The sequence below is a fragment of the Hemiscyllium ocellatum genome, chromosome 24, assembly GCF_020745735.1.
Source record: "Hemiscyllium ocellatum isolate sHemOce1 chromosome 24, sHemOce1.pat.X.cur, whole genome shotgun sequence".
Lineage (NCBI taxonomy): Eukaryota > Metazoa > Chordata > Chondrichthyes > Orectolobiformes > Hemiscylliidae > Hemiscyllium > Hemiscyllium ocellatum.
Genome location: NC_083424.1, coordinates 42428932 through 42444717, shown reverse-complemented (window position 1 = coordinate 42444717; position 15786 = coordinate 42428932). Strand labels below are relative to the sequence as shown.

The 15786-nt window shown below is 44.9% G+C and overlaps 1 protein-coding gene across 2 annotated transcripts in view; it reads right to left on the bottom strand.

Moving 5' to 3' along the window:
* Positions 1–15786, bottom strand: part of znrf3 (zinc and ring finger 3) — a 238784-nt gene that overhangs the window by 103093 nt on the left and 119905 nt on the right. For both annotated transcript variants that reach the window (XM_060844037.1, XM_060844038.1), the window contains exon 2: positions 9896–10021. In XM_060844037.1, coding sequence (XP_060700020.1) covers positions 9896–10021 — 126 coding nt within the window. The remainder of the gene's footprint in view (positions 1–9895; positions 10022–15786) is intronic.

The window sequence follows — 15786 nt, the reverse complement described above, 5'->3', positions numbered from 1 at the left end:
GAGTTTCACAGCTATCCATTGTATCCCAGTGAAAGATAAAGTCATAATTTAAATGCCTTGAACTGCAAATACACACAAGAGGCAGGTGTTTGATGTGCTTGAATATCAGAATTTAAATAAGCGCCTACTCATCACTTCGCCATTACTGCATCTGGTGACAGACAAACACAATGCCAATTCAAGTTTACAAAAACAAACAGTTTGTAATAAAAACACTGCACCCTTATACAATGAGCTTAACATTCTTTGTATAAAGGTATTCCTGTATGGTAACCAGCCATAATTTGCAAATAAAAACCTTTTATTTTATATCATTAGGCCATATTATACCCTGACAGTGCATATAGATCCCCTCAAATGTCAAAACACACACCCATTCTCACTCAGCTAACATCTGGCAACCAAAAATACACTCTCAACAGTAAATAAGACACATGATGCTGAAAGATGTCAATATCACTCGGATGTGATCCTAAAACAATTCCCTCCCCTCCCCTATCAGCGTTCCCGCAAGGACCACTCCCTTCGTGACTCCCTCGTCAGATCCACACCCCCCACCAACCCAACCTCCACCCCCGGCACCTTCCCCTGCAACCGCAGGAAATATAAAACTTGCGCCCACACCTCCACACTCACTTCCCTCCAAGGCCCCAAGGGATCCTTCCATATCCGCCACAAGTTCACCTGTACCTCCACACACATCATCTATTGCATCCGCTGCACCCGATGTGGCCTCCTCTATATTGGGGAGACAGGCCGCTTACTTGCGGAACGCTTCAGAGAACACCTCCGGGCCGCCCGAACCAACCAACCCAATCACCCCGTGGCTCAACACTTTAACTCTCCCTCCCACTCCACCGAGGACATGCAGGTCCTTGGACTCCTCCACCGGCAGAACACAACAACACGACGGCTGGAGGAGGAGCACCTCATCTTCCGCCTGGGAACCCTCCAACCACAAGGTATGAATTCAGATTTCTCCAGTTTCCTCATTTCCCCTCCCCCCACCTTGTCTCAGTCGGTTCCCTCAACTCAGCACCGCCCTCCTAACCTGCAATCCTCTTCCTGACCTCTCCGCCCCCACCCCACTCCGGCCTATCACCCTCACCTTGACCTCCTTCCACCTATCCCACCTCCATCGCCCCTCCCCCTAGTCCCTCCTCCCTACCCTTTATCTTAGCCTGCTTGGCTCTCTCTGTCTCTTATTCCTGATGAAGGGCTTATGCTCGAAACGTCGAATTCTCTATTCCTGAGATGCTGCCTGGCCTGCTGTGCTTTGACCAGCAACACATTTGCAGCTGTGATCTCCAGCATCTGCAGACCTCATTTTTTACTCAAGGATTTTGCTCTCCCCAGTTGATGAGAGATCAGAGTTTGATCCCGATTATGAATGAGTTAATCTCAGTTCAAATTCTATAACTGGCCTTGGTGCCTTGAATTAGTGATGTCCAGATCAGAAAATAATGTCCAATCTTTTGAGTTTGGGGCATTTGGTGAAATGGGTGGGTCAATATGACGCTAATGAGTTTGAGATTGGCCTTCAAGGAAGTCCAATGTTAACTTCTAACTTCATTTCTTAATTTTTCAGCTTATATCAAGAACAATGGTAATGTTTGGCTTTTAACTTTGTTTCTTTGTGTTCCTACTTGTAGCTAGGTTTTGTACCTAGGTACCTTCTTACCTAAGATGGTGTCGTGTATGGCAATATTGTACACTTTCCACTGTACTCCTGTACTTGGTGTACACATGACAGTAAATTTTAAATCAAAACAAAGCAATTAGGAAAGGCAATACATAGACAGCAGAGCTTGAAGCTCTATCATGGGATATGGCACAGCGAAGGTTGACTAACTGGGAAGTTGGGAAAACCAGCTCATAACTGTGGAACACCAACATATTTATTGCAAAGCCAAGTAAGGAACTATACGCATATATATGGCAGAATTTTATTGTGTCACACCATTCCAATGGTGTCCGAGGAAGTGGGCAACATTACAATTGCTTTTTTGCCAATTCCAACATGATTCCAATTTAAATATAAAGTGCAGGCTGGACTGGCAAGGGACATTGTGAACTCTGCTGTCAGATGATAAAGCAATTGGTAGCAGTGGGCTACAATGGTCAAAATAATCTTGTCCATATCTGTTGAATAACAGAACACTATTGAGAGCACACATGGGTATTTTTCACATTGTAATTTGACTTGCAAGTGTTTCATTGAACTTTGGTTTCATTTTACTTAGAGAGCTAAATGTACCCATTTGCTCATGATTGGCCTGCACTGATGGTTACAGAGAAGTCAGGGATGTTTTCTTGATTGTACAAGAACATGGTCATGTTCTTACATTCACCTTATTTTGAAAGTTCACAATAGTGCCTGGTGTTGTGTTGGCATATCTGTAGGTCATGGTCCCACCATGAGGCTAAAGCTGGCCTTCCATCCAGTGTATTGTGAAGAGTTCTCAGTGTGAGTAATTGAAATATTGCAGGTGAACCCACAGTCCTGCGAAGGTCCATGCCAGGCAAAATCTTGGTATGGACCCATATTTGGACAATTCTGACACCGGCCTTCAGGTCGCTCAGTTCCTGATATTACCTGACTGTTCTCAGCACAGCCAGGGTGTGAGGTTATTCCCATGTTACTCCTCTTTGCCTCTGCCTCTCACTTTCTGTCCTCCTTTGGATTCCCTTCCTCCAAACCTTCAATGTCCCCAACCCCACTCCACCAGTGGACCACCTTTGCCGGTCATAAATCTTCATGCAAGCTGAAACGTTTTTACAGGAACTAAAATGGACCAAAGGCTGCACAGGCCAACCTCACATTATACAATTCCAACACTAGTCATGAGATCTAACTTCAATATGCCAATGTTACCCCAGCTCTATCAGATAACCTGCAGGATTTACAGGCCCCTATGCCCTCAATATTTTGCAAAAATGAGACTTGTAGGCTGGGGAATAGAAGGGCTATTTATAAGGATGGAAGTTCTGCAATTCCTTGTTCCATCTACATCTTTTGGACTTCTTAAGACAGACACAAAAGGATCTGGAGACCAAATGCCTGAGCCAGACCATTGACAGTATCTGACCATCACTACATGTCACCCATTGTAGCCCAGAAATTACTTCGGATGACACTAAGGGACAAACGTTTATAATAGTTCCACATTTGCCAATGAGTGTGGTTTTTACATAGTTTAATTCCCTGAGTAAAAGAGCAGATGAATACCTTACAAAAGGATTACGTACACCTGTCACTGCTATCTCCGTCAAGTCATCTGCAGACAGAACTGAGGACTGTTTCTAATGTAAACAAACTATCTAAACCTACTCATCAGGCTACTTCCCAGAAACAGAATCCATATGTTTTTTATAAAAAGCCACCTGCAAAATGATGCCAACGACTTCAGAATGGGCTTGATTGGCCTGATTTATCTGCATTGTGACAGGTCTTTCAAAGAAAATGATTTCCACCTTTAACAAGAAGACTGGCCTACTTATATCATCATTTTTCTTCTCTTAAACTATATATAGAGTGTGCTTTGGAACAGGGAAAAGCTAAGTAATGATTGATAACTTCGATATTGTATTGATACAATGAGCTCTGCTTGATACGCAAAGACAGATGTAGGAATAGACTTTATTGTGCTATCCAGCCTTAGCAAATGGAAGTTGCCAGAATACTGAATGGTGAAAGATGCTTTCTGAATAGGGGACTTGCAAGTTCCTCAAATTCCCCTCCATAATATAGGTTTGACACCAATTTTCTTGCCTGCATTGTCTGTACAAATCCATAAAGAATGAGGTTAGGCGTAGACAAAGAATTCTAACAACCACATTTAGTTTATCAGTTAGGCCTGGATAATAGAAGCAGTGCAGGCATAATGGGCTAAATAGCCTTATTCTACAGTGTAATAACATTGAGATGTGCAATAGAGATATATAAAAAACAAACATTTTTCATTTCACAATATTAAGGGAAGGCACAGGCCTAGTGGTATTATTGCTGGACTATTAATCCAGAAACTCAGCTAGAGACCCAGGTTCAAATCCCAGCACAGCAGATGATTGGAACTTTGAATTCAAATCGAGAGTTTAAGGATGACTGCGGCACTATTGTCGATCATTGGGGAAAAAAAAAACCATCTGGCTCATTACTGTCCATCAGGGAAGGAAATCTGCCATTCACACCTGGCCTATATGTGACTCCAAACCCATGGTAATGTGGCCAACTCTAGGCAATGAGGGATGGACAATAAATACTGACCCAGCAAATGAACACAAAATAAAATTCATCACCTATCCTCGACAGCTGTTAAGGGCTATTGCTGTGTGCCTGGAGTTACATCTAGGCCAGACAAGTAATTTCCTTCCATACATTATATTAGTGAACCTGACGGGTTGGTACAAATAATGGACAATGGCTGCACAGACACCAGTAGACCAGCTTTTGATTGCAGCCTTTTTTTATGAAGTGAAATGTTACCATATGCCATGGTGGGATTCAAAACCACATCCCCAGAACACCAGGCTGGTGTTTTGGATTACGACGCCAGCAGACATGCTGAGTACAGTTAAGACTGGGTCTGGCAGATTTCTGCTCCCACAGAAAATCAAGGAATATGGGGATTAGACAGGAAATTGGAGTTGAAGCCCAGTGTGAATGCAGGAAACGTGATGGGCAGAATGGCTTACTCTTGCTCCAATCGTTTGTGTTCTTTTGCTCTTACAAGATCTCCCTAATGTCCTTGTCAATATTTATCACTCAACTAACAGGTCTGTACCATCTTGCTGGGTTCTAACATTTATCCGACTTCAAATGTACTTTGCTAGCTTTGGTACACTTGGAAGTGCCCCCTGTAGTTGTGACAGATGGTGTTTTCTTTTCTCTCTCTTTCCTGGACACTGTTAGCGCCCCACTCGATGAAAACATTGACTCTCGCTTCAGTATCAACTCCAAAAGTCCAAGACCTCATTCAAATCACCAAGGCTCACATGGTTACAAGTGATTACAGGCAATCTGACTATAGATGCCATCGAACACCCCTCAATCCTGAGCCCATCTAATGTCAACACACAGGGATGCTTGCCTGTTAATCTGGTCTGAAGCATTTTCACATCACACTTTACAATGCTTTGAGGTGTTGAGAGGACCACACCATTACTTACACTGGCCCAACAAGACTTTGACAAGGGTAGAGCATATCTGAGATTTGCACATTATCAAGGCACTTACAATCAATGGATGTGGCTGCACCTTCACACTTTGAGGGGGAACACTGGGCGTATGTTCAGGGAATCTGTGTACGTTTACTGAAAGACCAAGGCCCAAACAGAAGACAGAATGGAACACTGTCTCCTTGAATTTATTTTGCTGAAGTTCAAACAAATTGAAATGCAGGGATTAAGGCTCTTTGAAGTCTGTCAGTTTACAGAGTACAGTTGAATTGGGGCTGCACTTTAATTGAATCTGAATGTTACCAAGCTCTGTGTAATAGACAGTCAACATGGTTTTAATTCCAACCCATTCTACCCTCTCGACATGATCTGCATACAAATTCCTCTGGACTGGCCTGTTAGGCGCTCAGCATTTATTGAGGTTAGAGACATGAAGAGTACATTTCCACAATGCACAAAAGTACATTTAAATACTTAATTCTTTGACAGCTGTTTTTCCAACTTTCAAAACAACAAGTAATCTTGAAGCAATATTCAATATACTTGGAAGACATTTTCTATTCATAGAACCACAATTCTATTGCATGAAACATATACTTGATGGCACAGGTTCCTCAGGCACGTTTGAACCAACATTTCTACACAGCTGAAAAGTAAAATGCAAGCACTTAGAAAGTTGCCAGATAAAAATGTAAGATGGCCTTACAGATAGAGTTCAGAGAGACAGACAGAGACAGAGAGCGAGTCAGTGAGCAAGTCACAGGCAGACAGAGTGTGTGTGAAAGTATGTGAGAGTCAGCGAGTGAGTGAGTGAGTAAGAGAGCGTAAATCGTGGGAATGGGAGAGCGTGCGCGAGAGTGCACACGCGAGAGTGAGAGAGAGCGAGAGCGCGCGAGAGAGCGAGAGCGCGCGCGCGCGAGAGAGAGCGAGAGCGCGCGCGCGAGAGAGAGCGAGAGCGAGAGCGCGCGCGCGCGAGAGAGAGCGAGAGCGAGAGCGCGCGCGAGAGGGAGCGAGAGAGAACGAGAGCGCGCACAAGCGCGAGAGCGAGCGAGCGAGAGCGAGAGGGAGCGAGAGCGAGAGAGAGGGAGCGAGAGCGCGCGCAGGAGAGCGAGAGCAAGAGCGAGAGCGTGCGCAGGAGAGCGAGAGCAAGAGCGAGAGCGAGTGAGAGAGAGCGCGCGTGAGCGAGTGCGAGAGCGAGCGAGTGCGAGAGCGCACGGGAGAGCGAGAGAGCGCACGGGAGAGCGCGCAAGAGCAAGAGCACGCGCAAGAGTGCGAGCGCGCGGGAGAGCGAGAGCGCGCGGGAGAGCGAGAGCGCGCGGGAGAGCGAGAGCGCGCGGGAGAGAGTGCGCGTGAGAGAGAGCGAGAGCGAGAGAGAGCGAGCGAGCGAGAGCGAGAGTGAGCGAGAGCACATGCGAGAGTGAGCGAGCTCGCGTGCGCGCGAGAGCGCGCGCACGAGAGCGAGAGAGCACGCGCACGAGAGCGAGAGAGCGCGCGCACGAGAGCGAGAGAGCGCGCGCACGAGAGCGAGAGAGCGCGCGCACGAGAGCGAGAGAGCGCGCGCACGAGAGCGAGAGAGCGCGCGCACGAGAGCGAGAGAGCACGCGCGCACGAGAGCGAGAGAGCACGCGCGCACGAGAGCGAGAGAGCACGCGCGCACGAGAGCGAGAGAGCACGCGCGCACGAGAGCGAGAGCGCGCCCAAGTGAGAGAGAAAGCGGCGAGAAAGTGCACGCGCGAGAGAGAGCGCGCACGAAAGCACGTGAGAGTGAGGGAGAGTGCGTGAGTGAGAGATTGAGAGTGTGAGAGAAAGCATGAGAGTGTGAGGATCGAGCGCGCGTGTGAGTGAGCGCGTGTGAGTGAGAGAACATGCATGAGTGAAAGAGAGCGCATGTAAGTGAAAGAAAACGTGTTTGTGAGAGAGCGTGTGAAAGCACATGAGCAAATGAGAGAGAGCACGTGAGAGTGAGACAACATGTGAGTGAGAACGCTTCACAGTGACAGAGCGAGCGCGCATGAGAGAGCGAGTGAGAGAGCGAGAGCGTGTGAGACAGCAAGCGAGTATGAGAGAGCGAGAGAGAGAGTGTGAGTGCAAGAACAAGTGAGAGACAATGAGACAGCGAGAGACAATGAGTGTGAGTGAGTGAGTTCAAGTGTGTGCGTGGGAGAATGAGTGCAAATATGAGCACGTCTGTGAGAGAGCGCGTGTGGGTGTGAGAGAGAGAGAGAGGGCGCGCGTGCGCGAGTGAGAGAGCGCGCACGAGTGAGTGAGAGACAGCGCGCAGGTGAGACAGAGCATGTGAGTGAAAGAGTGCGAGAGAGAGCGCGCGAAAGCACGTGAGAGTGAAGGAAAGCGCGTGAGTGAGAGATTGTGAGTGAGAGAGAGAGCAGGTGAGTGTGAGAACACGAGCGTTTGTGAGTGAGATCGAGTGCATGTGTGAGTGAGCAAGCACGTGAAAGTGAGGGAACATGCATGAGTGAAAGAGAGCACTTGTAAGTGAAAGAAAACGTGTTTAAGTGAGAGAGCGCGCAAGTGAGAGAGCGTGTGAAAGCACATGAGTGAATGAGAGAGAGAGCACGTGAGAGCGAGAGCGAGACAACATGTGAGTGAGAACGCGTGACAGTGAGAGAGCGAGCGAGCGAGAGAGAGAGTGCAAGAACGAATGAGAGACAATGAGTGTGAGTAAGCATGGGAGAATGAGTGCGAGTATGAGCATGTGCGAGAGAGAGAGAGAGAGAGAGAGAGTGAGAGTGAGAGTGAGTGTGTGTGTGTGTGTGTGTGATGGTACAACTGTTCCTGTGTGCCCAGATGCTGCCAGGTTTTCTGGATAATCCCTGCATCTTCTGTTTTTAATACAAGAACAAGCCATTCAGCCAAACAAGTCAATGCTGATGCTATGCTCTCACACATATCTTGTGCTCAATTGCTTCCCCCCCAAAGTTGGTATCATTTTCGTTCTTTTACATTGACTTATTGGTATCTTAAGTCCAAATCCAAAATGGAAATTATGAATTGTAACGGTGCCAGTTGTTGAATCTTTTTTTTAAACAGTGAAGAATAAATAATTACCCTTGACCCTATTCTGTTTTTAGTCAACTTAATCAACATTTGTTCACATACCCTAATTTTTGGCAGGCTCTGCACTCTGGACTCACTATTGGAGTCATTTGGAAAATCCAAGTATTTGCGATCTGCTCTTACCGTTGTCTATGATTTTTGTTATCACACCAAAGAATTCTATCAGTTAGTTACATATGACTCAGCCTTTTGAAATCGAGACACCATTACTTTCTATCTTGTCTTTTAGCATCTTTCTTATCGCTGATGATAAGTGCTTTGGTCCCAGGTTCAGCTCTGTTTTGCATGTACCTGTACGGGTAGCACTAGCTGTCTACCAGTTGACTGCCACCGCCTGTTTTCTAAGCAACTTTTATACATGGGTATACTGGCACCCCTGAGAATAAAAGGATGATAGTCAGGCCAAAAAAAAATAAAAGGTGTGCGAAAGGAACGAGATGGGGGGAGTAAATAAAAAGTTGGTGTGAAAATTTGGGGTATCCAAAATTTGCAGAACAAAAACAGGTCATTTGGCCCAACTTGGCAGCTCTGATGTTGTTGATGGCCCCCTGCCATTTCCAAGATGGCCGACATAAAGAAATCATTTTGAATAGAATAGCTGTGGCAGAATCTTTTTTCTCTCTCTCCATCGCCTCATTCTCTCAAAATGGTTTCATCATCAATAATACTTCCTCACTGTTAAGAGTTTTATCCTCTCTTTTGTGAAAGTATTTGCACTTGTGAATCTCACCCCTAGGGTTTCCGCCATCTAGGAAAAATAAGGAGGGCAAAAAAACTGAAGGCTAGAGCAAAAAAAGACAGAAAAGATATGGGGAGAAAGCACAGAAATTGAATGTCGAGCTCTCCCATGGCTTTACTCTGTGATCTATCTTTAGATAAAGCTGCCATAAACTTATTGGACCATAGGGTTGCGCTCTCATTAGACAGTGAGATGACTGGCGATGGTTTAAGTCGACAGTGTGGCGCTGGAAAAGCACAGCAGGTCAGGCAGCATCCAAGGAGTTGAACCTGAGGGTCACCACGACTCAGGCGAGAGGCGAGATTGAGAAAGAGAGTCCTTCATGGTAGCCTCAGCTAGTGTGGGAATTGAACCCATGTTGACCTCACTGCACCACAAACCAGCCATCCAGCCAACTGAACTAACACCACTACTGATAACAGAAAGCTTTACGAGGAGAATTTACCAGCCACATGTCACACCTTTCATTTCTAAGATGTAAGAAACATGACTAAAATGGCAGAATGGACAATGTATCTGCCTAACAGATATATATTCAAAGATATTAATTCCTGGAGTTTCATCACATAACCTTTCCCTTCAACAGTCCTGGTGACCCAGCAACCTCTAATCCCAGATTCCATATATTTATAGCGAATAAACAATGGCAGAAAAAAATGTGTAATTTCTTTTTAAATTTTCAATTCTGAGAGACTCCAGACCAGTCCTAGAGAGTTGTCAAGCAAATATCCCAGTAAATGTATAAACAGCACCCAAAAGCTAGTGAATCATTGGGTTAATTAAGTTAGAGGGATAGCCACCGTTTATTCTTTTAGTTTGGAGATCCATGGAAATTTCAGCACAGAAAGTCAATGCAAGTCAGGCCTGCAAACTCAGGCTTCACCCAGTGTTTCCCTACCTTACCTTGCCCAGCACAGTGAGACAGGGTTTGGGATCCAGTTCTGGTTGCTCCAGCTTCACCACTCCTACCCATCCGTATTCATATAGGTCCTCCTCATCATTGTTGTTGCATAGTCCCAACGGGTGCATCTGGAAGAGTCATAATCAACAGGAGGTTAATTTACTGCAAGATTATGTTCACTTTATTTGTTTTCTGAACAAGTTTGTAACATTATTTGAGCATTATGAGCAGACTAAACTGTTGAAGAGTGTGGCGCTGGAAAAGCGCAGCCGGTCAGGCAGCATCAGAGGAGCAGGAGAGCCGACGTTTCGAGCATACGCTCTTCATCGGGAATGGGATAACAGTACTGGGCAGCATTTGCCTGATTCCACAGCATTCTGAACTCAAGGCTTCCGGGTCCTTGTAAAAACCTGTTTTTTCTCTCTCTTTCCTATGGCTACGTAATGTATTATTTTATTGAAAGTTTGGAAGGGTTGCTTACTTTAGACAGGAGAAATATATTCCCTCACTAGGCTATGGATTCTCTGTCCCAAAAATCAGAAACTATTCAAGGCTAAGCTAGAAAAGATTCTTGAACTATAGGGGTTTCAAGGGCTATGGATTACAGTCAGGAAAATGGAGTTAAGGCCAAACTATCCTCTCATTGAATGGGGGATTCAAAAGATTGTCGTGTCTACTCCTGCTATTGCCACATTGTTGCAGTGACACATCCACAGACACTCCCTTCATTTAATATCACTATCATTCATTGCCATGGATCCTTCACAGTCCACCTCTCAATATTCTGAGAAAGTGTCACTCGACCCGAAACGTTAACGCTGATTCCTCTCCACAGGTGCTGCCAGATCTGCTGAGCTTTTCCAGCAATTTCTGTTTTTGCCTCCCCAAAGTGGTATTCGGCTCAGTAGCTGCCAATTCATTTCATTTGGCAGTTGGCAAAGAACATTTTATGGTTGACAATGTGAGTGTATTTTACATCCTGATGGTCTACCCCAATAAATCGGGGCAGCTACTATTCCAGAGAGAGAACTGGAACATTGTCCATCTCCTCTGCTCTCCACCTCTGCTCCTGTTAACCAATACTTCAACTTGCTTTCATTTCAAATATTTTGAAAGGATCAAGTCACCTCATTAACTGCAAACCAAATCCAAATAAAACTTTTGAAAACGGGATTCGTGAGAAAACCATGGGTTAAAATGTTGGTGTTTGGAGAAATGGGTGGTACATAGCTAGACAAGAGGAGATCAATCTGTACCTGCAACCAATTCCTATCAGTGGATAAGAATAATCATCAAAACATTTAGTCAGATGGTGTAATGTTTTAGTCAAGCCCAAAGGTACGATGTTCATCAATGCAAATGGCACACTGTCCAAGGTCAAATGACAAAGATTTTTTTAAAAATTAATTTTGTGATAGGAAAAGACTACCTCATCCCGTTTACCTTCCCAAAAAAAAAATTAATTAATTAAGAACATGCCAGAGTGCACATAACTGCTCTTCTCTCCTCCTACCTGCCCCTCAACACACCCAACTGCCATACCTTCCCCAAGGTTGCTTATAGACATGCTCATGAGATGGACAATCTGTCCAAAGATAATTGAATACCACAAAAAATTAATTAGCAGGGCAATAAGGGCATTATTCCTCAAGACATTATTGTGAAGACATCTCACCTTTTAAGGTCTTGTGACAATTTGTTGAAAACGGATACAATTTCTCAGGACCACACCTCCTCTCCAATCATTCCACATTGGTTTTCCCCTCCCTCCTCCTTTTTGGAGATCCTATTTATCACTGACATACAGTTTCATAATTACAAGTCTTTGGTTAATCATTCATCATTTGTAAGCCTGAACAAAGTGTGAAAGCAAATAACCCTGTCTTCATCGCTAACCTTTACAGGTGAATCGTTTCCACCAGGGTTCGCTGCTGATGCCACAGTCAGAGTTGGAAGCCACGCTATTTTCCCCCATCCCAAACCCCAATTTCCACCAGAGTTACTGAGAGCTATCACAATCTGAACGTTGGGGTATAATTTGGACCAGCACTTTTATGAACTAATCCAGCAGAGGGGCTTTCATGAACAATAATGATCGGTGGTTGAGGGATGGGACAGGGCATAACTGTCTCAGACAACCCCCAAGGTTCCAGCAGAGCTTCTGCTCAAAAGTCCATTCAGAGTGACAAATATCTTCCAGGATAAAACATCCATCATTCTTGCTGCTTACTCAGAGAGATAGAGAGAAACAACTGGTGATGACCTTAACATGACAGTTGACCGTGCCTCAGGTGAGAGGCAACCTCAGCCCATACAAGAATGGAACCCATAGCGTTGGTGCCATTCTGCATCACAAACCAGCTGGCCAGCCAACCAACCCCACAACACCCTCAGCAAAGGACCTCTCTCTCTATATTTTACATTCAGCCCAGATAAGCAAGCCATCATTTTTCAACAAACAGTAGCCTCATCCATTATTGATACAGATAAAGAACATACACACATGGTCTCATCATGCATTAACAGTGATTCAGCCCTTGGCTTGGTTAGTATCACTCTCATCCTTTGTGTCAGAAGGTTTAATGGATTCAAACCCCACTCTAGAAACGGAAATACTAATCTCCAAGGCTGGCATCGTAGTAGGAAATGCTACACTGCCAAAGGCATCAAGTTGGGCATTCAAACATGGCTCCTCCAACACTCTAGCGATATAAAAGATCTCACAATACTACTTAGACAGGATGCCTGCCTCAATGTCCATTCAAGTAGTTTTCCCTCAGTGAACATTACCAGAACAGATACATCATGTTGTTTATAGGAGCTTGAGGTGTGCAATGTGGCTCCCTCTTTTTCTACATGACGATAGCAAGTGCACTGCAAAAAACAATTTCACTGGCTGACAACTACCTTGCAGAGTCCTGAGGTTGTAGAAAGTGCTATATGATTGAGATGCAGCAAAGACTTGCAATCATGCTAAAATAGACATAATTAACAATACATACAGTAGGGGATAAAAGCAAAATCTCACTGGTATTTAGTAATTAACTTTAACACGGTGCAAGGTACTGACTTGTCTTTGTTTGTAAGTCACCAGCATGCAGGCCCAACCAGCAATGCCGAAGGCAAATGGCACGTTATCCTTAACAACAAGAGTATTTACCTACAGCAGAAAAGATACATGTAGAGCCTGCCCCTAAAGTACTGGTCCCCTTACCTCAGGAAAGATATACTTACCAATGAAATAGTGCAATGGAGGTTCATCAGACTGATTCCTGCAATGGGGGGACTGTCCTATCAGGAGAGATTACAGAGACTTCCATATTCTCCACTAGTATGGAAGTTTAAATGCCAATTTCATGCAAACCCACAATTTATTTGAAAGGAAGGACAGACCAGATGCAGAAAGGAGGTTTCCTGAGGCACTGGCATCTAGAACCGGGGGACAAAGTCTCAGAATAACCATTTACGACTGAGATGAAGAGTTCCACAGAATCGCTAAGTCTGTAAGCAGGCCCCTTGATCCATCCAGTCCACAACGACCCTGCCATCCAGACCCAATTCCCCACCCTATCTCTGTAACCCTGCATTTCCCATGGCTAACCCACCTAGCCTGCATATCCCTGGGCAATTTAGCACAGCCAGTCCACCTAGCCACACACATTTTTGGACTGTGGAACAAACCGAGGCACCCAGAGGAAACCCACACAGACATGGGGAGAACGTGCAAACTCCACACAGTCACCCGAGGGTGGAAATGAACCCAGGGTCCTGGCGCTGTGAGGCAGCAGTGCTAACCACTGAGCCATCATGCTATCCTTAGTTTCGTCACTCAGAGTGAATCTTTTGAATTCTCTATCAGAAAGGGCTGTGGGAGATCTGGCATACAGTAACTTTCTGACAGAGATCAATAGATTTCTAGTTATTAATGACATCAAAAGTTAGTGTGGGAATTGAGTTAGATGATCATGCAGGAGCTAGAGTGCTGGAGCAGGCTCGAGGGGCTGAATGGCCTACTTCTGTTGCTATGTTCCTATACTTCCACAAGATACTTAATCTTCATCTCAAATTGTTATCATTGCTATCACTGCCAAGGACAGGCTTTTGTAACCTTCAGCACTTCATGATAACCATTCCCAGTGCAGACTCAAGAGCCCGCCTTAGAAAGGCACAACTCAACACTGAGCTGCAGGCCTATGCTCCACAGAAGTGAGCAGTGACCATTTCACCATTACACTGGGCTGAAGGGCTAGCAACATTGCTGCACATTGTCTTCAGACAAAAAAACCTTAACACACCACATGGAAACTGGTTGGAGCACAGTAACAAAAAGAATGCTGCCTTCTTTTGGCTGCTGTAATTATGTTTATCTTTGTGGTAAACTTCATGGAATTTGTTGACAACACAGGCATGCACTACAGTACATGAAAGGACGAATGATTTTCTGATAGTTATTAAATATGGCTTATGAAGTCAGACAAAGGGGATACTGTCTATTTAACCGCAGAATGTAACAATACTGCAGCCACCTCTAATAACGCTTGGCTTTAGTCACAAAGCAGGGTTTGTGTGTGCTGCTTCGATTACAGCAATGGTCAACAGTCTCACTTATTAAACCTGTCCTAATGGGCTCCCTCAAAAATGTCTTTGACGATGATTCAGGTTTGCCTTAAATCTTGATGTTGGGACTACCCGGTGGTTCTGACTGCCCCTATCACTATTTCAAATACGGGAATTCTGCTCAATGTCCTGGTCAATTTGTTCCCTTCCCTCCACTCAAGTCAATCAACATCACTGAAACAAATGATCTGGACTGGTCATTATTGCAATGCTACTTGTGGAAGATTGTTGTGCACAAATAGCAAGTAAAAAATGAGGTCTGCAGATGCTGGAGATCACAGCTGCAAATGTGTTGCTGGTCAAAGCACAGCAGGTTAGGCAGCATCTCAGGAATAGAGAATTCAACGTTTCGAGCATAAGCCTCATTCGGTTCACGTAGAGCATTAAGGGTAGAATGGAATGGTTAGGCTGAATAGCTTGTGTTCATATCCTTTGAAGCCTGACCTATCCCCTGCATTTTATCAGTGATTGCACTTCAAAAGCACTTGATTGGCTGCAAAGAGCTTTGGGACAGTTTATGGTCATGAAGGCTACTATATGTATGCAAAGTAGTCAGGCAGGAGGCTGGAAGAACACAGCAGGTCAGGCAGCATCAGGTGGTGGAGAAGTTGATGTTTTGGGTGTAACTCTTCTTCAGGGCTGGGTTATATGAATGAAAGCTGTCTTCTTTATTGAAAGAAGGTATGGAACTACCTCCTCTCATGTGATCTTGCTTAATTACACAAATTAAAGCCTCTCCTAAGACATCACACTTATGGCACAGTCCTGAAAGTCTTCAATCCAATACTTTGTTGCACAAACAAATCTTTAAAAACCACAAATTGCACAAGTGCCTTTCAAACTGGTTCAGGTAAAAGTAGTTTTAAAAATGCGATCGTTCTTCCAGTTGAGAATAAACATCTACATCTGTTCGAATGAATTCGTGGCAAATCACAGGCTAAAACAATCTGGGAGTTGTTGCTGATGAGTCTCAAAGGCTTGAGATGCTGAGGAGCCACTGCTGACTTAAAAGGTCTACTCCAGGTCTGCCATGCTCTGGTCAGCAAAAATGAAAATTTCCTCCACTTCACACGTCCTCCCCTCAGTCCTGAGCTGTGAACCAGGAGAGCGTACTATTATTTCCTGTGTTACAGTTAATCAAACATCCGTAGGCACCGTACCCAGAAATTCTGTGCCAAATGCAGCTTATCCATGGCTTGAGCATGTGTCCGGGAACGGGACTTGGCGAGTTGAACTTGCAGAGAGCCAGTAGAGAGACAATGGGCCAAATGGCCGC